Raw genomic sequence first — 23,972 nt, 5'->3', positions numbered from 1 at the left:
CGAGTTGATAAAGTTTTCCTGTTGGACTGACAGTCCACCAGCTGAGCGAGGCGTGGAGAAACCCTCCCTCACGTCCACAGCGTCTTTTTATTCTGAAAGCGAGGAGGCCTGGAATAGCTCGCCTCGCGTCCTGAAATGGAACTTTGGTACAAACACAATGGGAACTTGGCTCCGTCACTGTCACCCCCAGAGGGAAGGAGTGACTCATGTAACCTTCAGACCAAGAGAGGGGAGCAGCGAGAGGAAACACGATCCCAGCAACACACACACACACACACACACACACACACACAGGCCCAATCCAAACATCTCAGACCGCGTGGTCGTCCGTTTTTCTCCCGCCGCGGTGACGTTCCCAGAGCGATGGAAAGCACATGGCCTTTGCTTACATGTTCCCATTAGAGAGTAATAACTTCCAAGCTGGGCTCTGGGTTGTAATCCAAATGCAGCCGTGGAGCGGCGCCGTTCATCAGCGTCCTGGAGACGGAGCGGATTTATCCCTCTGTAAACACACCGGACTGTCCAACCGCTGGACTGTAACGCTGCTCGCCACCAGGGGGCGGCGAGACGCTTGACGCACAGCATTGTTTTTAAAATCTAAATGTCATTTTTGGAGACTATTTGTGTTTCAAATGAACTAAAAACTGGTTTTATTGAAGATTCGGCAGAGCTGTTAAAGAAGCAGCACATAAAGTTCCAGTGAAACCACTGCTGTCCACCAGGGGGCAGCAGCGAGTGGCCCTACTGTACAGATTGGTTTGAATTCAGTGAGCGATGATAAAGAGCTGAGGCTTCTGTTGTTCAAGGGTTTGGGTTTTCAACAAGATGCTCGCAGGTGAACTTCATTAGCTAAACCCACTAACACAGAATCAAGGAAATCACAACTCGCCTTGTCTTTCATTAGCCTGAAATGAAAAGGTAAAGCAGCAAAAATTGGTAAAAACCCACTAAAAATGACGTGAAAAGGTTGAAAAAAACCCGGACAGATTTACTGTTTCTTGAGTAATCACACCAATGATACATTTTTTGAACGTTCAAAGTAAAACAAAAGGGAGATCGTTTTTTAAACTGAACAAACTCCTAACTCGGGTGTCTTTGGACAAACCATGGAAGCCAGACTAACAGGAAATAACCAGCAACCAACCAGAAACAATCCATTCAAATAGAAAACCATGTGATTTAACACAAAATGCCAACTACAGTTCATTGACTGAACAATCTGAGAAAAGGCGCCAAAGATATGAGAACATTAAAGAAATACAAAACAGACAAAAGCAAACAGCAATGAGCCAATGATGAGGTCTGCTCAGAACTACATGTTATCTTTTATATTGATTATAGCATCATATCAACAGTAGAGCAAAACAATGGTGCTGGAGCTGAAAATGTTAGAAACAGAAATCTGACTGTATGCTGATGACACTGTGAAATATGTTGAAAAGCCGCTAAGTTTCAATGCCAGAGAGGCCGATCAAATCCCACTGATTTCATTTGAAATGGTGAAAATTGTAGATTTTTGTAACTGAGAGGAGAACTGAATTGAGAATAAGAGATGAACAAAGCAGAGAGACGACAGGCGTCCAACACCACATCCTCCAAACGCACCGCCGTCACGCCACGCCGCATTCCCTTCATGTTCAACTGTCTCATGAGGTAAACAGTGCATCGTTGACCTGTTTGGTAGTTTTTCATATTAATCCAGACTCTGGCTCAGCATGATAACCTGAATCCAGAGCTCGCTGTCAGTCCTGCTGGAGCTGGAAAGACACTCTCCAGTCTGTCTCATTTCCCACCAAACCCATCATTTGTCCACCGCACACACACTCGGCCGGGCGCCGAAGCGTCCGTCCGCTCGCCACATCACTACTGAAGAACTCGGCGGATAAACACCTCACATCTGATGAGGCCAAAACAAAACAGACGTTTCCACTGCGGAGCCGGCCAGCAGCAGAACCGGGACAGACGAAGCAGAGGCCTTATATAGTCAGGAGCCGCTCGGCTCGGGGCTCAGGTAGCCGCCGTGACCCGCCGCAGAGCGCCGCTCATAACTGATGAGTGCAGTCAGAGCAAAAATGTGAGGAATCCAGAACTCTCCGGGGGAAACAGGGCGAAGCAGTGAGAAAGCAGTGTTTACTCCGGCTCAAGAGCTCAAGAGCTCAAGAGCTCAAGCCTCACATCTTGGGAAAGCAGGAGTGGAGAGGAGCGAGAGGAGAAACAGAAAGACCAACCAGCCTGCGAGCCAGATTCTCCTCTTCCCCCACAGCAGATCCAGCCAATCACAGCAGTCCAGGGAAGCCGGGAGGTCGAAGGTGAGGGTTTGCTGTCTTTCAGCCCGCCGGTCCCACGACCCTGCCGGGACCGCTGTGGGATCGGCTCGCTCGGCTCCCGATCCCCGTCCGAGGCGGCTGCTTGTGTTTGTTTACGTTAGACGGACGTGGCGGGAGGAGGAGGCGCCCGGCCGGGGCCCCGGGGCCCGGCGGCCCGGCGGCCCCTCGCCCAACGCCACCGCTCCTCATCAGGACCCGAACCTGCACCCACACAGCCCCGCGTACTCACCCCATGGTCCCACGGCGCCGGGCTCCACCACAGGCGGCGGGGCAGACGCTGCGCTGGACCGATCGCTCCGCTGCACCGCCGCTGCCGCGTCCTTTTAAGGAAGAGATGAATGAGACGAGGATGCAGGATAAAAACCACATCAGGGACCTGGAGCAGCCTCCAGCGACTCACGCCGGACCCCTCCTCCTCCCCCGCCCCCGCCTCCCCCCGGCGGCATGAGGAGGCGATGCTGCAGGTCCAGGAGGGAAACACTGAGGGAAGACTTATCAAGCAGTCAGGACAACATGAACTCTAACCCCCGTCCCAACAACGGTAACAACAACTCCACGTGTTCATGAGCGACTTTCATTCAACCTTCAGTAGCAAAGAAGATTCAACAAACTCCTCCGGGGGTCTGTCCCAGTCCAGCCTGGAAACCGGTTCCTCCTTCTGTCCTCCCCAGCTGCAGTCTGAGGGTCTGGTTAGACCTGCAGGAGCCGCAGGACGGAGATCCGGGTTTCAAACTCAGAATCATGCAGACAGACAAACTCTGGTAAAATGTGAAACTCTGCTTAGCTTACGAGCTCCTCTGGTTTTCACATTCAGGTCCTTCTCCTTGTGTTTTGAGTCGTACAGTGTATCTATTCACTGTCTGTCTTGATCTTTTTATGTTTTACATGCTGGCTATTGAAGAAGTATTTTCTATTTGAAATTAAAATCAAATTTGTGAATAAATGTTTCTTGATGTCTGAGCAGCTCTTCAGCCGACTGCTAATTCATTAAAACATCAGTCGAGTGGAGTGAATTCTGAGCTCTGCTTTCTTGGATTGCAGCCATTTCTTCTGAAGATCGATGGATTTCTTCAGCCGCAGGAGAGCTGAGTTCAACCACTGTGGGATTCTGAATGTAGCTTGGTGAAAACTGGCATTCTTGAACCATTTCTTGTTTTTTGGGGGAGAATATTTTGCCCACTTCAAGCAGCGTTTGGTCTCATAATACAACACTGTGATTGGAATCAATTCGTCCGACATTTCCTCAGAACACAAAAGACGAAGCACAAACGCACGCCGGCTCTCCCATCCTCGCCTTCTTCTGCATCTCTTTGTATTTTCTGGGACATTTTGAGATAAATCTCTCAAATCGACCTCCATTTAGGAAAATCTACCTTTTCACTGTCAGAGATTTGTTTTTAACACAACCACACATGCATGTGACGGGTCGAGTTCGACCTGCAACACTGAGATCCACAACTTCACCAGAGACAGAAGCCACGCTCAGAGGTCAGAGGTCAGTCACAGCTAGCTATGCTAAAGCTAGTCAACAAGCTTCAAAGCCCCATCCAGCTGTGGCAGCTGCTTGTTTTTCAGGGAAGAGAAGCTGATTTTCAGGCTCCCAAACCTCATGTTTCACCACAGAAACATCCCTGAGATGGTTCCATCAAGAAGCGAGGCTGACAGCGCATGTTTCTCATCACGGCGTGTCAGGCAGCTCGCTCTGTCATCCCGGGACAGCTGAGAAGATCTGGTCCTGGTCCTGTTCCTGTTCCTGTTCCTGTTCCTGTTCCCAGCCTTCTATGAATCTACTGTCTGACGTCAGGCCGTCTGCGGGTGCTTCGAGGTGACGGCTGATGCTCCAGACCAAAAATGTTCATGAAATCCTTGGCTGAAGGAAAATGACTTTGCAAAATTTGGCATTAAATGTGGACTTTTTCAGGATGTAAATGCATTTCTTCTTGTCTTTTTCTGCTGTGGAAAACCCTTCATACCCTGGACTGTGGACGCTCTGACTGGAAACAGATTTTCACAGGAAGTCCCTGAAGTGGACTCTGGTCCGGATCAAACAGGGCTGCTGTGAAAGCGCCCCCAAAATGCTCAGTGTCTCTGAATAGGTTTATCAGGTGTTTGCATGTTCTCCCTGTGCCTGCGTTGGTTCTCCAGATTCCTGCAGAAATAAAAATATAAACCTGTAGATAACATCTCCTCCTCGGCTGCGGTTCTGTTTGTCCTGTCTCGGACCTCTGGAGCTCTGTGGTCACTGGAGGCTGAGGGAGACGATGCATCGGCTTGAATAAAGGACTCATTTCAATGGAAATTTACCAGTGTGTGTCTGTGTGTGTGTGTGTGTGTGTGTGTGTGTGTGTGTGTGCATGCAGGTGCCACCTGCAGTGTCTTTGTTCTCAGTAGATTAAAGCAGCTGAAAAAGCCTTTGCTTCAAAAAGGTCACTGAGGGTTCAAACAGGACGGGAATAGAACCGACAACCAGTCCTTTCAGCTCTGGTTTAGCTCAGAATGAAGACACAGCTGGACACCATGGATACACTCCTTTCATGCTTCATCAACAGTTCTGCTAATCTGTGCTGACAGGACCAGACCCCCTGGGCTCCGGCCCCGACCAACACAGAATCTACAGGTTCACTGTGAAAATGTTTATTTAAACCTCCTGTGTGTTTCAGTCTTTTCAGTCCGTGGAGAAATCACGAGGCCTTCACTGGGTCCCTGGTGAGAAACAGGTCAGGGAGCCACACTTTAAATCACAACGATGCTCGGAAGCTTTTTGAAAATAGGTTTCAAGGTGGAACTTTTAGAAACCGCTCAGGATCCGTGGCAGTGTAAACAGGGGAAAACTGCACTTTTTATGCAATGCTAATGCTAACAGGCGGCGCGGTGGGAACGATTGTCTCTTTACCAAGACATCTGGTGGAGGGTTGGACATGCCGGGCATCAAGTCAGCGTTTTGTCCTCAGAGGGTTCGGGGTTAGGGTTAGTCGAGTGCTGCTTCTTAAAGACGGGTGCAGCACAGGGTGCATCATGGGATCATCAAACCACAGACCGTCGCTAGAAACTCCGTCCAAGACCGTGAAGAAGAACTCTGAGCGCACAGCAGACGACACCAGCGGGAGTGTTTTCAACCTAAAACAACCGAGAAGCTCTCCAGAGGTGGAAACCATCAGACTCATGGAAATGGTCGCTCCGATTCAACAGTCTCAGGAACTCCTGGATGGACGACGTGCACTGAAACAGTTTCACAGTATTTTTATCACCCGCTCTATATATGAGATCTGGACCTGCTTGATGGAGTGGAACCAAATCCGTGAATACCAGACCGTCACTTCCCTCTGCTATAAACAGTGACGGACAGGGCTGAATAAATACTGGACCTGTCAGCCAGGACGGTCTGCGTGTCGCTTAAGATCCACAGATAGCAGTCTGCTCTGCCTATATAAACCTGCATTACGCTTCATGGGTGAATACAAATCACGCTGGAGAAGACACAGGTGGGGAAAAGCCCCATTCTTCCACATTTTATCGTATATCTGATGAGGTTTTTTTCCTTTTCCTCCACTTGTTTTCCATCTCATTAGCATTTGATAGAGAGGAAGGCGGTCACACACACTCTCCTGTGGCTGCTTAGCATTTCAATCACTTTAAACACTCTGCCGGCCCTGATCCGCTCCCTCTCTGCTCCCCCATCAGGTCTTACTGCATTTAGCGTCCTTAAGCTCTGGACTCTGGCGTGATGTCCCAAAACTTTACAGCTACATGATCACATCGTGATTCCTTGATTTAGAGGAGGAAGATGCTCTATAATGTGGATGTCAGAGGAGGAAGATGCATGAAAACTCCGTCACTGTCGGTGTTCCGTCTGTCTTCATATAAACGAACAAGGTTTTCAAAAACATGGCTGTATAAACGTGCAACTTTTTGAACTTGTATTTTTTAGAAATCTTCTTTAATGATGTTTCAGTCGTTTTTGCTGCATTTGTAGTTGTTTTGTAGTTATTTTTATCTGAAAAACTTCTTATACTTTGAAAAGTTTCTTTTCGCTGTGGAGAATGCAGCCAGGTCTCCAGGTCGGTGTGTGTGTGTGTGTGTGTGTGTGTGTGTGTGTGTGTGTGTGTGTGTGTGTGTGTGTGTGTGTGTGTGCGGGGCCTGTTCCTGTGTCTGGCAGCCTTCACCGCCGTCTCGGTAAACATCCCTGACTGCTGGAGGATCTGTGTCTTCCCCGCCGTCACGCGGCGCAGGATGTGCCGCGGATCCATCCGTCTGTTTTATAAGACAGCGGCGGCGGCGCTGGAACCTGTCAGGTCCTGGATCTGACCCCAGACCGGCTCCAGTCAGACCGGCTGCCTCTTTAAACAACACTGACACCGTGAGGGAGACGAGGCTCGGCTGCTGCACGCCGCCGCCGACCCGTTCCAGATCCAGGCAGGGGCGCAGGCACCGAGAAGGATCCGCTCTTCTGGTGTGTTCTGTTCGTCCCTGAACCCTGGACCCTGAACCCCGACCCTAACATGAACCCCACGAGGCTTTCAAATGCGGACAAGAACACAATCCGGTGAAATGAAGCATTTTTATTGACTTTATCTGATCCTGAGGCGCGGCGCTTCAGCTCCCGGCCGACGCCACAGGCTGAAGAGACAACTTCCTGTTCCTGCGAGCCGCTCCGGACTTCCTCTTGGCCTTGGCTCGGTTCTCACCGGAGACGCTCTGTCCTTCGGTCAGGAACCTGAAACGAGCCGGCAGGTGATTCTCTGCCCGGTCAGCGACCACAGGAAGCAGAAGCCCTCCTCACCGGTTCTTCCTGCGAGCGGCGCTCGCCGGGCAGGCTCGGCGTTTGTGCTGCAGGCTGCCGCAGAGGAAGCAGCCCCGGGCGGCGTGGGCGGAGCCACAGGGGTGGTCGGGCAGGGCGCAGCGCCCACAGGCCTGGCAGTGCCTCCAGGCTGCCGGCGGATGAAACCCGTTAGCATCCCGTTAGCATCGCCGTCAACACTGAGCAGAGGACCGGGGGCGGAGTCTTACGTACAGGGCTTCACGCAGCGCTCGCACGCCGAGCAGTGCTTCCACTCACGGCCGTCCTGGTCACACACACACACACACACACACAGAGGACGGGATTTAAACGTGCACGAGCCTCAGGGGTGTGCGTGTGTGTGTGTGTGTGTGTGTGCAGGGGTTTGATACCTTGGACGGGCACAGGTTGCATTTGGAGCAGTGTTTGTTCAGTGACCACACGTATCGCTCACACACCGAGCAGAATCTGAGAGACACACACCAGACGTCGCCCCAAACATTCAAACACCAGATTCACACACTTCTTTTTCATCGTTTAGCCGTTTCTGTGACAAATCGAGCAGAACATATGTAACATATGAACATATGTAACCAAAGAGGAGATATTACAGTCTACAGCCACTAGGGGGCGCTCTGTGTTCAGTCTTTCAGTTATTTCAAACAACGTGCCCCCAAACAAACCCTAGCTGTTAGCTTAGCAATCAGCGTGGATCAGCTGTTAGCTCGTTAGCTTAGCGGCTGGAGACCGGGAGCTCGGTGAGCTTGCCGGTTGTGTTCATTCATCCTGCTCAGCTCCCGGCTCTGTTTTAGTTCTATCTTATATAAATCATGACTGAGTCACTGCTAACGCGCTATGTTAGCATAGCAGACACTGATTAGCCTGTTCTGTTACTCCAAAGTAAATGTCACTGTCTGGTCTTCAGCTTTGTGAAAGAAACTTCTAAATAAATGCGACTAACGCATGTTTCTTTCCTCTTCGTGGCACATTGGGTGGGTGAGAGGGTGAACGGTGTGGCACCTGTAGCCCTCGTCTTTGGGCAGAACCACGTCTTTAGCAGGAATATTGGTGAAGAGTCTGACGGGAGACTGCTTCCTGCCCGTCTTGCCGTGTTTATACAGAGGGTGGTTGTCATAATCCACCTGGTCCACAACAAAACACAGCATTCCTGACATTCTGACTCATTTCTGGCCTGCTGGGGCAGCAGGGGAATCTGATACCTGGTAATCCAACATGGTCAACGACGGGAGGCATTCCAGGATGCGAGGCTCAAAGAAGTATGGGAAAATCCACACCATGGGTATGAGAGCGGCGCTGCTGTCTGTAACACACAAACACGTCAGTCAGAACGCTGAGAGCTGACCAGCGGAGCTCAGAACCGTCACCTGGACGGCCGAACGTGACTCAACGCTCTGCTTTCCCAACAGAACGACCAACAGAGGGCGATACAGTCCCAAACCTCCTGACCAGAGCTCTGGACTTAAAGAAAGCCCTGGTTTCTGCATGACCCCAGACTGTCGCAGGTCTTGAAAAAGACTTCAAATCAACTTTCTGTAGTGTGTCCCAGTTGATGCTCTGCTGCCCCCTACAGGTGTTTTTTTTACTTCTGCGGCGACACTGACCGGAGGGCTGCAGCTTCCTCCACAGCTCCGATATGCGGGAGAAGCTGCTGGCCAGCGGCTTCACCAGGCCGCCGAACGGAGGGTCGGCCACCATCACCACCTTCTCCCCGGCGGACTCGGCGAGGAAGGCCCTCAGGACGCCGCTGGAGGCCTGGCGACACACCGAGCGCCACGGTGAGACGGCTTCACTCCGCGGAGCTGGAAACAGGACTCGACTCTCACCTCCCCGCCGAAGAAGTGATGGTTGAACATGTTGTAGTGGCAGAACTCGTCCGGACGGTAGAACTGGGCGTACCTGAAACACACACACGCCACGCCTTCAGACGCTCGCGTGAAGGACAAGTTCAGACTGATCGGCAGCGCGAGCGCGCCACCCGGGGGAGCCCGAGCGGGTTTCCAGGCCGGGACGAGGTCTACGAGGCAGGCTGGAGCCTGCACAGCACAAACACTTCCTCCCTGCAGCTCCAGTCGGAGCATTCTTCACGCCGCCGCCGCCGAGAACTCAGGTAAGGAGCTCCAGTGTCAGTAAAAACAGGTCTGGGTGAACGCCGATGCTTCTAGACCTAATGTTGTGGGGCCGTTTGCAGGTTTTGTGAGAGTTAAAGCCGAGAATCCTCAAACTTCACTTCTGGAACCTTGAAAAAAACGACAGAAAACTGACTGGACTGTTTCCAGAAGCGAGACAATCGGAGCAAAAACGGATGCCTGCCTGTTTCTAACGGCTGAAGCTGCTGCTCTGCTTCATATTCACAGGAAAACAGAAGCCTGAAGAGACTCTGCTCTGACCGTCCTCAGACATGTCTGACGGAGAGTCCGCCGGCGCAGCGGCGCCCTCTGCAGGCATCCACAGCCTGCTGCAGGACGGCCTGGGCCTCTCGCCGCTGGACTACCACCAGAGCACACCCGTCCAGCCCTTCCCTCGCTCGCCCAAGCTCCAGAGGAAGGCGGCTAAAGCTGCGGCGCCCTCTCAGGTGGGGTCCGGGGTCCAGTCTGCTGGTGAAGGTCTGATGACGGGTATCTTGACGTCGTGGTGTTGAACTGTGAGCAGGAGCAGCTGGTGAGGCGACTGGAGGAGCTGCAGGCCGAGGGGTCCAGGACCGAGGCCCACCTCCGGTCCCTGAAGAAACGCCGAGCGGACCTGTCTGTAGGTTCTACCAGTCCAGGTTCCTCAGAGCGGGTTCCTCGCCTCGCTCACGGCGCCGCCGTTCTGCTCCGACAGGAAACCACGGAGGCCATGAAGCAGCAGGTCCGGGACCGCTTCGAGAGCCTGCACCGCGTCCTCCGGCAGGACGAGCAGGACGTCCTGGACTCCCTGGAGCTGGACCTGAGAGGCACCAGGGCCAAGCTGGACCAGGTCCTGAGGGACTGGGAGCAGCACCGGGACCAGGTCCGCCGGGGCATCAGCTGTATGGAGGCCGCTCTGAGCAGGAGCCCCGACGCCAGGGAGGACGGCGAGGTGGGAGCCAATCGCTGCTCGCCGAGACCGGGTCTCTGCTTCACCAGGGTCTCTGGTTCACCAGGGTCACCAGGGTCTCTGGGTCACCAGGGTCTCTGATTCACCAGAGTCTCTGGTTCACCAGGGTCTCTGGTTCACCAGGGTCTCTGGGTCACCAGGGTCTCTGGTTCACCAGGGTCTCTGGTTCACCAGGGTCACCAGGGTCTCTGGTTCACCAGGGTCTCTGGGTCACCAGGGTCTCTGGGTCACCAGGGTCACCAGGGTCTCTGGGTCACCAGGGTCTCTGGGTCACCAGGGTCACCAGGGTCTCTGCTTCCGTCTCTCTTTCCCCAGAGCCAGGACTCCCCGGGTCCCAAAAGGCCCGACGCCTCAGAGGAGGGGATCCGGCTGAACGAGGACCGGTTCCAGAGGCTCCTGAGGACTCTGTCGTCCATCTCCAGGACCCTGAGGGCCCAGCTGGAGAGGAAGACGCTCCTGTTAGGTACGGCGCCCTCTAGAGCTCAGCATGGGGGGGACAGGGTGATCAGAGCCCAGCAGGAGCTTTTTAAACATCCAGAACCTGGACCCTGTGGCCCCCTGCGGTTCAGGGTTCAGGGCGGGAGGGCCGGAATCAGGACTTATGTTTTTCTCCTGCCTCCAGACTGGAGCAGCGTGGCTCTGGACCGGCAGACCAGCCACTGGCAGCTGGAGGTGAGTCCCGACGGCCGGAGCGCCTGCTTCTCCGCCGCCGCCGCCGCCGCCCCGGCCGCGCAGCGCCCGCTGCAGTTCGACCGGGTGTGCTGCGCCCTGGGCTCCGCCCCCCTGGCCGCCGCCCGGAGCTACTGGGAGGTGGACGTCCGCTGCTGCGGCGCCTGGGCGGTGGGCGTGGCCTACGCCCGCCTGGACAGGAAGGGCCGCGACAAGGGCGCCAAGCTGGGCCGCAACAGGAACTCCTGGTGCGTGGAGCTGCGCGGCGGCAGCCTGGCGGCGTGGCACAACGACCGGCACGTGGCCTGCCGGGGCGCGGGCCGGGCGCCGCCGGGCCGGGTGGGGGTGTGGGTGAACTACGAGCGCGGCCAGCTGGTGTTCTACGACGCCGACGCCATGGCCGAGCTGCAGAGGTTCTCCGCCGCCGTGACGCCCGTGTTCGACCGGGCGCACCACCAGTTCACCGAGCCGCTGTACCCCGCCGTGCGCCTGCTCCGACCGCCGCAGACCCAGGCCTGGCCCAACCACCTGCAGCTCTGCCCCCCCGAGGCGGCGCTCTGAGGATCCTACCTGCTGTCGATGTCCAGCAGCAGGCTCTTCAGGGCCCCGTCCTGCTCCTGGCTCCGCAGCTTGGCCAGCTCCTGCAGCCTGACACACACACACACACACACACGTCATTTTCCCAGAGAACCACCGCTTCGGCCTTCCCCGGCGCGAACGCGGCGCTACCTGGGCGCGCCCACGCAGAGCAGCCTGCTGAAGCCGCGGGCCGCCAGCGCGTCCAGCAGGAAGCGGGCGCTGCGCTCCGTGAACAGGAACTGGGCCTGGCTCTTCTTGTTGTCCAGCGGCCGCAGCAGCAGGCTGGGCCGCCGCAGCTGGGCGGCGCCGACCAGGCGGGTGGAGTGGGCGGCGTGGGACGCCACCTCGGCCGGCAGCAGCAGCAGCTGGCAGTCCAAACAGAAGCGCTGCTCGTGGGCACCCAGGCCGCAGAACTTCACGAACCTGAAGGACAAACATCACAAGCTGAACAAAACTCATTTTCACCACAGTTCATTTAAATCCATCTTTAAAACAGAAAGGAAGGAGAAGGACTGACAGCTCACACCGATTTCTTTACATTTCCATGATTTATATGACAAAATAATAAAGAAAAGGATAAAACGCTTCACACGTTTCAGTTTGTGTGTATTTAATTAAAGCGCTGTGGTTCGACCGGCTGAGGCCCCCGGGGGCCAAACCGAACACCCACCTGCTCCAGGAGTCCTGCTGAGCCGTCCCGGGCCTCTTGGCTCGGTTCTCTGCTTCTCTGGCCTGCAGCCGGGCCTCCGACACCTGAACACACACCCGGTTCTGCTTCAGTCCAAACCGGACATCAGCTGCTTCTGGTTCTCCGTCATGTGGTCACGTCCGCAGAGGTGGTGTGTGGTGCTGGCCGGGTGTGAGGATGGTGTGTGTGGCTGACCGGTCCTCCCTCCTCACCTTCTCATCCTCCCACTGGAAGAAGTTACAGTCTTTTCTGTCTCGACAGGCCGAGCAGGCGAAGAACCTCCTGGAGCTCTCCCCTCCTTTACACACCTTCGCAAAGAGCAAAGTCGGACCTACACACACACACACACACACACACACACACACACACACACACACACACACACACACAGTATTTATAAAAATACTGCAGGTTAAATGATGAATTGACATGGGAAAAGTCATCCTTGCTGGTAATGTCATCCTTTTTAAAACTTAAACACACGTTTTATTTTATATCCACTCAGGCCGAATCTTTCTTAACACTTTGCTTAGTAATTTAAACTCATTAAAACCCCTCCTGGAGGTGTGTCAGTGCAGAGAAACGCCGGAGCCCCGTTAAAGCGGCGGGTTTGCGGAGGCAGTCCGGTGCGGCGGGCCTCACCGTGCGGACAGCGGGGCGTCTCCCGCCCCTCCTCCGGGAGAACCACCTCCAGCCCCGGGCCGTCTCCGTCGGCGCCGCTCTCCTCCATCTCCGCTTCAAAACGCACCGACTGCAGCTCCGAATCACACCTGGAAACACCAGAAACCCCGGGGACCATGCCGTCTTCACGTCGCACAGATGTGACGTCAGTCGCAGGAAGTAGTACGTCACGCTAAACCAAAATAAAAGAGTGGCGTCAAATTTCCGGTCCTCAGTCAGACGCCAGGCGGACAAGAAATGTAACTGTAATATAATGTAAATATATAAACAAATTGGAAAGACAAACCTTAATAAACAATACTTCTCATCTCAATTAAAAAGAAAACATTTTCAGGATTCTTTTTCTTTTTTCCCTGTGAGGAGTAAGCAGAGTTTTGAGACGCTCTTCAGCACTGGACAATCTGTAATAGCATTTATCGTCCCCGTTTAGCTTTAAAAACAATCATATGTAGCTTACAAATGATAAATGAAATGATAGAATTTGGAAATAATTATTTAATCAAATTGGTTTCAATTTTTAAGGAAATGTTGCTTCTTAGAAATGTCTGTTTCGTGGAGCTTTTAAGAGTGAGTGATTCAGCATTGTTGAAAAGTGCAGTAATGAATTGTAAGCGATCAAAGGCTGGAGCAGCTGGAGGCTGACGAGACTGGAACGACGCACATGGGTGAGGGCAGAAGGAATATTATATTATTTAATATATAATATTTTATGTTATATTAAGCTGTACTTTCAGACCTGGACCCAGACTTGTTTTTTCTATACTTTTGAAATATTGTATTCCATATGTCCTGTTTTGTGTAAATTCTTTCAATTATAAAAAAAAACAAGAAGCCTGCAGACTGCGGGTCAGAACCGGCCGTCATATCACAATCAGTCACAAATAAAAAGAAGATCAGACCAGTTTGAAAATGTTTAATACTCTCTTGTGTTTTTAGAGCTACAATGAAGAAAAGGAGCTCTTTAAATTAGAGAATCTCAGTGAATAAAGAGGTATTAATGGAAACGTGACCAAACAGAATCAGCAGTTTTTCTTCTATGTTTTAAATGTATGGAAGCCCATTTCCGCCACTTGAAAAAAAAAAATCACGCATAGATAGTAAGTCAAAATTATGAGACACTAAGTCATAATTATGAGATAGTAAGTCGAAATTATGAGATACGATCTGCGCATGCGCTCCAGTGCAGCCACCTCCCACACGAACAGCTTTGGCGCGGTGAGCTGCCAGGCAGCTGTTTTGACAGCGTCTCCACTGCCGTGAGTAGCGAACTCATGGGCTGCCACTCCACCGGCCACAAATCAGCTTTTCATCAGAGCGGGTGAGTTGTTCTACTTCATGCTGAAAAGTTTTACTATGTGCTTTTTTTCTGTTGAATGTCGACTTTGACTTTAGCTAAGTTAGCTTAGCCTCGTTGCATTTGACCTCGGACACATGCTAATGCTAGTTGGATTATCGTAAACATCCAGGATTTTAACTGGCGCAGGTCCTTTGAAATAAAACGATACTCCAAGTCCATGCCATGCCATGTCTCCCAAGTCAGTGACGAAAGTGGGAGTATGCGTCTTTGTTTGTCTGTACTTTCATGTGTGAGCATGTGCGCATGATTATGGTGAAGGTGTGGCTATGTATTATTTTTATTATATAGTGATTTTTGTTTTTAATACTGGGGCGCACTTTGTGTAGTTTTTAAGTATGGAAAGAGCGTTATAAATAAAGTTTGATTTGATACAGCTGAGGATAGGAGGTACAGAGGATGCAGGTGGTCATATGTATACATATATATTTTATTCAACAGGTGCAGGAGTCTTTTAAACTCCCCCAGATGGATGACCTTAGTGACTATTTAAAATCACGACATGTGCCTGAGGAAGACGTACAGCGTATGGAACGGGAAAAGGTATTTTTTTTAAAAAGTGTGGATAAGATTAATAAAAAATATTTCTGTGATCGAACGTTAATGACTATAACGTAATATACCTGTCTGAAAAATGAATTAATATTTCTTTGTTTTAGATTGATTCCAGTGTGGTGTGCCTCATGACAGATGACCAGCTAAAAGAATACCTGCCATCCTATGGCGGTCGACTGGCTGTTTTCGGACACTGCAGACGAAAGGAAAGAGAGCCCAGCAGTCGCAAGTCAAAGATATTCGAGCGTCTCAGAGGAAAACTCTCCAGAAACAAAAGTGATGAAGCATCGGAGGGGGAGCATCAGAGAGAGAGGGGGAGCGTGCCTCCAAAAAATGCTAAGAAGAATCAGAGAAAAATTGAGATTGGATGGATGCACTACAGAGAGGACGGATTTATGCAGGTACGCACCAAAAAGGGTGGCGGAACCAGAAAAGTGAGTGTCCCAAAAGACATTCAAAAGCAGGGTGTGATTGAAAAAGCTGGGAAGTTGTTTTTTCCAGATGGCAAAAATACAGCAGGGAGTGTCACTGATTTTGACTTTGATTTAACTGATTTTCAGGAGCATTCACTAGATGATAGTGTCACAGTTGGGGAACTGTACGAAAGTACTAGGCTACCTCTCCTTTGCTTCTATTTAACAACCAAAAAAAAAGACCTTGCCAGTGGCCCACATCCTGAAGATAGTGCTGCAACTGCACAACATAGTGGAAGCACAGATGACATTTCTGATCTATATTACCAGTCTCCAGACACTGCTGCAACAAACATTGTGGAGATAAATTCTTCAGACATCATCTACATTGGAAGCTCCACAGCATTTGCTAATCCAACCAGTGACAGTGTCTCTGTAATGTACACCACAGTCAACCCATCTGCCGCATCTGGTTTGCCAGATCATGACGCTTTACTTGATGTGGGTGCTTTAGATGATAGTGGTGTTGTCACTTTCCGTACACAAAGTACTCCAGTCTTGATGATACTGTGCCTCTCTCTGAGGAGCTGTCTTTTGAACCACATCTGCCTCCTGTGGATATATTACAGGAACAAGCCAGTCACAACGAAAGAGTAAAGAAAATCATTGTTCTTCATCGTGGACAGATTCTCAGAGAACTTATTCAAGTGTTTTCTGAGGAAAGCATCCTAGAGAGTGACATTTGTTTCAGACTTATTCTTCCTGATGGAAAGCTTGAAAAGGCTGTGGATGATGGAGGGGTTTTGAGAGATGTGCTGTCAGAGTTTTGGAATGACTTCTATGAGCAGTGCACTATGGGAAATGGCTTCAAAGTGCCATTCCTGCGTCATGACTTTGGTCAAAATGAATGGGAGAGTGTGGGCAGAATAATCACATTTGGGTGGCAGAAAGAGAAGTGCCTTCCTGTGAAACTTGCACCTGTACTTCTCGAGCAGGCAGTTTCGGGCTCTTTGGAGAGTGATCTTGTGGACAGCTTTTTCAAGTATGTGTCAGAGTCAGAGCGAATAATCTTTGAATCTTGCCGCTCCGATTTTGACAGTGTTGATCAAGAGGAATTGTTGGAAATCATGGATCTTCACAACTGCCGGAGACTTCCAACTGCAGATAATATTGAGCAAATACTGAAGGAACTTGCTCACCAAAAACTGATTCAAGAACCTGCTTTTGTGATTGAACAGTGGAGCAACACACTTGCACCTGTGGAGATCAGAGTTGAAAGGAATTGCTGCTGTCTATGAAGAACTTCAGCCAACACCACGAAAGATCATGAGATCAATCACATACCCCAGCTCCCAGAATGCTCAGGAGAAACAAATTGTCAAGTATGTATCTGCATACCTCAGAGAATCAGACACCCAGCACCTCTCCTCTTTCCTCAGATTTTGTACCGGATCTGACTTGTTCACAGGAAAGCGCATCACTGTCAGTTTCACGCAGGTGGAGGGATTTCAGAGACGTCCTGTTGCTCATACATGTGGCTGTTACTTGGAGCTCTCTGTGAGTTATGACAGTTATCCAGACTTTCGACATGAAATGAACAAAGTCTTAGAAAGCAATGTGTGGGTGATGGACATAGTCTAAGCTGCAATCATTTTAACAAACAAGAACTGGACTGCCATTGACAGTCTATGTCCAGGTTTTGTAGATTTTCTGATTTATGAAGCAGACGCTTTACTGAGTGTCATAGCTTTTACATTCTGTGCTCTTTTGTTGTTACTTTAATGAAGTTTTGAACCTCGGTCTGCATTCACAGGGGTTGTTATGTTCATTTATATGTATTGATCGATTGATTACATTGTTCCATTGAAGCTACCACCTGAGGTGATGTACTCGGCTAATTTCGAGACTTTTATGTGCATGTCATTTACGCTGGAAAACTTTAATTTGGGACCTATGTGTAGAAATGAGGATGTCACTGAATACTTCACCAATAAGCTGAGTGTTAATAAGAAACTTTGTTCTGTTTTATACTTGTTTGTTGGAATTTTTAAAATCAGTTAGAAAGTGAGTCATTTATTTCAGTCCTATTAAACCTTTATCAAATGATTTTGTCACAAAACAAATCTAATATCAGTCCGAGAAACATTGCTACCATTTACTTCTTCATGTTCAATCATTCTTCGATATGTTTTCAGCTGCTATTTATGCCGTTTTTGCACTGAAAAGCAGCTTATGTTGTCAACCATTCCCACTAGCCTACACAAGTTATTTTAAAGGCTCTCTGTTGCAAAACATTTTATTGTAGTTCAAATGAAATCATATTCAGTTTAGTGTGCATAATGACTGTTAAACTGTTTAAATAAAATACATCTGTTTATTCATGTGTGTTTTGCATTTTTACACATCAATGTTTGACAATTTCAATTATGTATGCATATTTTTTTTCCTGGAACAGTACAGAAGAGGAAAGCATAACAATTTGAAGAGGTGAATATGATATGATTTACACAAAGTTAATGATACAGTTCAGCATTCAGTTCATTTCAGCATTCATTCACGTTCAACAAGTTCAGCATTAACCAGCTGCCTGAGTTTGATGTACAGGTCAACTGTTTCAAATACATCATCAGATAATGTCAGATTGTGCTCTGACATTAGGTCCACACAGACATGGAACACATCTTCATCACATGGGAAGTCCTTAAAGACACACTCGTCAAGGCAGACTTGAACTTTCTCCAGATCCACACCGTGCAAACACTCTCCTCCTCCGTACAGGTGAGGGACTGCATGCAGTACGGAAGGACGACCATGAGGCGATCGTGAGTTGTGGACTTGACGAACTCTGTGGTTGTTCCAAGTCAGCACAATCTCATTGAGTTCTTCCTATGGAAAAAAATAATGATCAGACCAGAGTTTCTTAAACTTTTCTATGTGAAGGACTTGCACACGCTTAGAATGCATCTGCTCAACTTCACGACGATATTTTATTCCAGGAATGGTATTCTCAAAAATGGGGTCGTGCTATAATCGAGGACTAGATGGAGCCAGAGTACTGCTGACCTGTACTTCCCCTGCTTGCATGCAGTGGCTCCGCCCCCCGTTAGGGGGAGGTAGTGAGCTGAACAGAGTGTAAACCTACAGCAGTGTGAGAAGAAGACGGAGCTATACTGGCTGGTGTTTGTTTTTCTAAGGTTCATTTCAAACAGCGCATCGAAAATATCTGCCTGTAAGTACTCAAATGTACTTAGTTGATGTTCGGGATAGAGGTGAAACTGATACTTGTGAGTTTGTCAGTTTGTTTTGAAGTTTCAACGCAGATGCTAATTCCGTTAGCATGTTAATGGCGTTTCCATTAATATTTAGCATTGAGCTAGCGGCTTTGATTTTAAATACTTTTGTTTCTAGACAGTGATGTATGTTGTGATCCATCTTTTGTATTTGTTCACTTACATGTATATCTTGTTTGTTTCAGTTTTACAGTGCCTTCATGAGAAAGTAATAAAAGCTCAGACCAGCTGAAATCTGCTGCTTTCTCTCTGAAGAACTGTTCTCTACAGGCCAGACTGAACCCAGCATCCAGGAGGGCTAATGACGTTGAATAGAACTTGAATTTGATGGTTATAAAGTTATTTACATCATTAATGCAGTCACTTTAACCTTTGAGGTACTTAATTGTTGCTTATTTTGAGAAAGAGAATGTATTTTTTTAATACTGCAGTAATATTTTAATCTTAAATCACGTGAAGTGTTATCACTGTTGTGAGTTTTTGAGTTTAGAATAATTGTACAATAAAAAGTTCTTTTATGAGTAACCCTATTGTCTTCAACATATTTTTATTTTCACAAAATGATATTTGAAAAATAGGGGTCATCTTATAATCAGAGTCGTCTTATATTCTGGCCAATACAGTATGTCTTTTTGATTTCTTTCTCTTCTTTTTTACATTATGTTGAATTGCTCATTACTGATACTAAAGAAGTGATATATTCTGACTCTTCAAATATAGGCAAGATATGAAATTATTATTGCTAATAAATATTCTGCACAATTGCACATCATGTTTTATTTTCTGCACATAATACATTCAAAATTTGTTTAACCCATGTTCTATTTCTGGATTTCTACCATCTCTATATCATAATGTGTCAATTGTCTTACCTTGTTTTGTAAGCTTCAAGCCACATCATCTTTCGGGAAAATCCATCAATGCATCCACTGATTGCGATTCCGAATGGCTTAAGCTTGTCATAGCCATCAATGTGCCAAACATAGTTTGGACCACGGCTGTGGTACACACGCCGTCGTAATCTGTTTCTTGACCTCAGATCAACACCTTCTCCATCCGGTGACCGTAGCAATATCCTCACTGTTTCTCTGTCTGTCACAATTCCATGTAACAGGCATTTTTGATGCATCCATCGGTAACCATGGAGCTGACCAGAGGTTTCCAGCTGCTGTTCGATGAAGGTTGCCAACTCAGACACATCAGTTTTGTTCTTTCGACGCCAGAGCCGCTTCTTGCTTAAAATCCTTTCCAGGGTGCGTTTGCTTAAAATAATCCCATGTGAATCAGCAAGCACATCAAGTATTTCATTTGTTGTAAAGCCACGCTTAAAGTAGTCCTCGATGTACTGACAATCCATTCCTGTTCATTTGAATAGGAGAGGTCACACAATGACTTACCATCTCATAATTATGACTTACTATCTCATAATTTCGACTTACTATCTCATAATTATGACTTAGTATCTCATAATTTCGACTTAGTATCTCATAATTATGACTTACTATCTCATAATTTCGACTTACTATCTCATAATTTCGACTTAGTATCTCATAATTTCGATTTACTATCATAATTACGACATACCGTGTGCGTGATTTTTTTTTTCAAGTGGCGGAAATGGGCTTCCATATAAATGTGATCATCTGTTCAGATGAGCTGCACTGTGTGTGTTTTCGTGTGTTTTCTTTCTGTAACTTTCAGGAGGTGAAAGTCACAGAAAACATTATTTCAACTTGTACTTCCACACATTTTCCAACAGAGGGCAGAGTTTCCCTAATAATGAGGTTGAATGAAGCATCTTCTCCCTCCAGTCTCTGGGCTCAGGTGAGCAGCTATAACTGGATCTGTTCCTCAGTTTGTTTTAATATAATGAATATAAACGACAATGAGTACGTTTACATGCAGTCATATTCAGATAAGATAAGATAAGATAAGACTTTATTGATCCCACGATGGGGAAATGTCACTGTTACAGCAGCCAAAGAAGAAGTACCACAGTCGCAAATAAATATCAATAAATAGAAAAACAAGAACACAAAGTGCAAAAAAGTTTGCAGGCAAGCATTTCACACATTTTGCAGGCAACACCGTGCACATCCTTAGCACCAGAAACAGGAGGATGGGGCATGCGCCACTGCCCATAAATAGATGGTTGAGTATGCAGACCGGAGGAGGCAAAAGCACATCAAAAACACCACACAGGGGAGTTTATACAGCAGCATTGAAGAGTCTGACAGACGCTGGAATAAATGACCTGCGAAAACTCTCCTTCTTACACCTAGGGTGCACTAGTCTGTTGCTGAAGGAGCTTTTAAACGAGTTCACAGTTTGGTGCAGAGGGTGGGAGGAGTTTTCCAAGATGGACAGTAGTTTGGCCAAAGCCCTCCTCTCTCCCACTACCTCCATGGAGTCCACGGGGCAGCCACAGACTGAGCTGGATCTTTTAATCAGTCTGTTGAGTCTTTTCTTGTCTCGCTCAGTGCAACCCCCCCCCCTCCCAGCACACCACCGCATAGAAGACCACTGACGACACTACGGTGTCATAGAAGGTCCTCAGCAATGGTCTGCTCACACCAAAAGATGCGAGCCTCCTCAGCAGGTACAGACGACTCTGACCCTTCTTATACAGAGAGTCAGTGTTGTCTGACCAGTCCAGCTTGTTGTTCAGGTGAACACCCAGGTACTTGTAAGTCCTCACTCTCTCGATGTCGAGTCCCTGGATGCTCACTGGTGGAGTAATTGACGGTGTCCTGTGGAAATCGATCACGATCTCCTTTGTCTTCGTGACGTTCATCTGGAGGTGGTTCTGCTCACACCAGAAGGCAAAGTCCGTGATGACCTTCCTATACTCGCAGTCGATCCCCTCTGACACGCATCCTATGATGGCAGAGTCATCAGAGAACTTCTGGAGATGACAGGTGTCTGTGGAGTAGCGGAAGTCTGATGTATAGAGGCTGAAGAGGAAAGGTGAGAGTACTGGACCCTGGGGGACTCCCGTGCTGCAGACCACCACCTCAGACACTTCGGGTTAAGGTCAGTATTCCGGTTTCTGAAACATTTGGAATAACCCGTTTACATGCTTCAACAGAGAGAGAGTTACCCCGTTAACAAGTCAGCGCATTCAGTCAGGATATCCCTTTCCAAACCACGGCACACGGACATCGTCCTGACGCCACTGCGCCATTTACTTTAACTCAAATCGCGTCATTTCCGCTTCTTCTTCCTGTACCCGAAGACAACAAGCTCTGCCAGCTGATGGAGAAAGTGATGGAACCCTGTGAATTAGCCGTTCGCACACCACTGCCTCTCGGGATGCGAGTTGCCATGGTGCTCCATAAACTAGCAAGTTGTGCAGAATACCGTGTTGTCAGCAGCCAGTTTGGCGTTCACAAGAGCATCGATGGTGTATTTATTCTGCCACCGAATGGTCGATTCAGGCATCAAAAAGCCGGTTAGAGTAGCCACCTCGGAGGAGGCACGTGCCATCGCCGACAGATTTGAACGGCCCACTCCATTCCTCAAATTATAGGTAGGTATATTTTCTGGTAAGCCTTTCACCATTTTCAGCGTTTCACATTTAAACGTTGATGATGTGAATGACTGTACATTGTGTACGATGCAGAGATACGTACTCCACAAATAGAAAACCATATATAAGTAGTGAACTTGTAATTTACATTAATCTTGCTGGATGTGATGATATCACTGTATTATATGTTCTTTGTTAGTGATTTAGGACACTAACGGTGAAACCGTCTCATAGACTTTTTATATTCACATTCCCTTTTCAGAGAACTGTGCAGATCGAGGGGCAGCATGTGGGTTTCTTCCTGCTCGGAGATCCCGTACCCACTCATGCAGGGCTATCTGCAGCCTCCAAGGCTGACGCCACAGGAGGAGTCATTCAACGTGTATTTGAGTTCTGCTAGAACTTGCATTGAGATTGCATTTGGCAGACTAAAGTCTCATTTCTGTGTTCTCTTGAAGCGCAATGACGTTCATTTCACCTTTACTCCATACACGGTCGCAACATGTTGTGCTTTACACAATTTTTGTGAGATGGAGAAGGAGCATGTGAATCGAAAAGTTTTGTGTTAAACACAAGTTAAACACCGTCATCTGTTGAATGTTCAGTCACTGAGAACATCGGAGTCAGCTTCATTCAGTTTCATTCATTCATTTTCTGAGCCGCTTGGTCCTTTTCAGGGTCTCAGAGGTCTGGAGCCAATCCCACTGCTGTGGGCGGGGTCCCCCTGGACAGGTCTCCAGTCTGTCTCAGGGCTGACACAGAGGGACAGACAACCATTCACTCTCACACTCACACCTAGGGCCCGTTTAGGGTCGCCAATAAAGCATCAGTTGTAGATGATGTCCAGGACTGTGAGGTACACGTCTCGCAGGTAGTGTGGCCGAGCGGTCCAAGGCGCTGGATTAAGACTCCAGTCTCTCAGGAGGCGTGGGTTCAAGTCCTGCCAGTGAGGGGGTCTCAGAATAATAATAATAATAATAAACTTTATTTGTACAGCACCTTTCAAGATCATTGAGTCACAAAGTGCTTTACACATCATAAACAACAAAGGATAAAAAACAGAACAAAAACAACACAAAACGGGAAAAGAAACAACAGAATCACAGAAAAGCAAGACTGTAGAGATGCGTCTTGAGCTGCTTTTTAAAGGAGTCGACAGTGTCCGCTGATCTTAGATTAACTGGGAGGGAGTTCCAGAGAGTGGGAGCCACTACCTCAAACGCGCGGTCACCTTTAGTTTTCAGTCTTGAGCGAGGGACTCCCAGCAGGCCCTGGTCGGAGGACCTCAGGAACCTGCTGGTAACATAAGGCTGTAACAGATCTGTGATGTAGAGCGGTGCCTGGCCGTGCAGAGCTCTGGACGTAACCACAAGGATTTTATATTGTATTCGAGACTTAATGGGGAGCCAGTGAAGAGCAGATAAGATTGGAGTTATGTGGGACCTCCTGGCGTCCTGGTCAGCAGTCTGGCAGCGGCGTTTTGGACCACTTGCAGGCGATCCAAAGATGTTTTGCTGACACAGGTAAACAGCGAGTTGCAGTAATCCAGGCGTGAGGATACAAACGCATGGATTAGCATCTCCATCTCAGCTTGAGAGACATTGGGTCTGAGTCTGGCTGTTCCTCAACTGAAAAAAGCAAGAACGGATCAGAAGTTTCACATGTTGATCCAGAGTCAGAGCCTGATCTACAGTGACACCTAGAATTTTAACAGAAGATTTTATCACGGAGGTATGGCGACCTAAACCATTTATGATCCTAGGGACAAGACTTGGAGGAGCAGAGATAAGAAATTCAGTTTTATCAGAGTTTAGCTGCAGAAAGTTATTAGCCATCCAGTTTTTTATCGCTGTCACACAGTCACTTAGAGCTGACAGGGAGGCATTGTGGGGTGTGAAGGAAAAATAAAGCTGGATATCATCAGCATAGCAGTGATAAGAGACACCTTTAAACTGATTATTTGCCCAAGAGGAAGCAAATACAAGGCAAATAGAACTGGACCAAGGACTGAGCC

General features: G+C 48.6%; 2 protein-coding genes across 2 annotated transcripts; one reads left to right on the top strand and one right to left on the bottom strand.

Moving 5' to 3' along the window:
- Positions 1 to 6,906: 6,906 nt before the first annotated feature.
- On the bottom strand, positions 6,907 to 12,936 carry zcchc4 (zinc finger, CCHC domain containing 4). Its single transcript, XM_030088411.1, has 13 exons — positions 12,779 to 12,936; positions 12,349 to 12,467; positions 12,119 to 12,201; positions 11,599 to 11,871; positions 11,440 to 11,517; positions 8,949 to 9,021; positions 8,727 to 8,877; positions 8,325 to 8,425; positions 8,125 to 8,246; positions 7,497 to 7,572; positions 7,339 to 7,390; positions 7,108 to 7,255; positions 6,907 to 7,041 (listed from the first exon to the last, which is right to left on the bottom strand). The coding sequence occupies exons 1-13, from the start codon at positions 12,933 to 12,935 to the stop codon at positions 6,921 to 6,923; spliced, it is 1,554 nt and encodes a 517-aa protein (XP_029944271.1). The 5' UTR covers position 12,936; the 3' UTR covers positions 6,907 to 6,920.
- On the top strand, positions 9,106 to 11,607 carry LOC115386191 (E3 ubiquitin-protein ligase TRIM50). The gene is made up of 6 exons (XM_030088412.1): positions 9,106 to 9,232; positions 9,480 to 9,697; positions 9,775 to 9,870; positions 9,946 to 10,182; positions 10,516 to 10,663; positions 10,823 to 11,607. The coding sequence occupies exons 2-6, from the start codon at positions 9,524 to 9,526 to the stop codon at positions 11,428 to 11,430; spliced, it is 1,263 nt and encodes a 420-aa protein (XP_029944272.1). The 5' UTR covers positions 9,106 to 9,232; positions 9,480 to 9,523; the 3' UTR covers positions 11,431 to 11,607.
- Positions 12,937 to 23,972: the final 11,036 nt, after the last annotated feature.

Source organism: Salarias fasciatus, chromosome 3 (assembly GCF_902148845.1).
Source record: "Salarias fasciatus chromosome 3, fSalaFa1.1, whole genome shotgun sequence".
NCBI classification, from domain to species: Eukaryota; Metazoa; Chordata; class Actinopteri; order Blenniiformes; family Blenniidae; genus Salarias; species Salarias fasciatus.
This window is presented reverse-complemented; position numbering and strand designations above follow the sequence as displayed.

Bases quoted from the DNA above. Each gene is read 5' to 3' on its own strand.
- LOC115386191 (XM_030088412.1), top strand. From the start codon at position 9,524: ATGTCTGACGGAGAGTCCGCCGGCGCAGCGGCGCCCTCTGCAGGCATC. The intron at 9,871-9,945 runs GTAGGTTCTACC...CTGCTCCGACAG, and splicing joins AACGCCGAGCGGACCTGTCT to GAAACCACGGAGGCCATGAA. The intron at 10,664-10,822 runs GTACGGCGCCCT...TCCTGCCTCCAG, and splicing joins GAGGAAGACGCTCCTGTTAG to ACTGGAGCAGCGTGGCTCTG.
- zcchc4 (XM_030088411.1), bottom strand. From the start codon at position 12,935: ATGGTCCCCGGGGTTTCTGGTGTTTCCAGGTGTGATTCGGAGCTGCAG. The intron at 11,872-12,118 runs GTGGGTGTTCGG...TTTGTCCTTCAG, and splicing joins CAGCAGGACTCCTGGAGCAG to GTTCGTGAAGTTCTGCGGCC. The intron at 7,042-7,107 runs GTGAGGAGGGCT...GGCTCGTTTCAG, and splicing joins GCCGCTCGCAGGAAGAACCG to GTTCCTGACCGAAGGACAGA.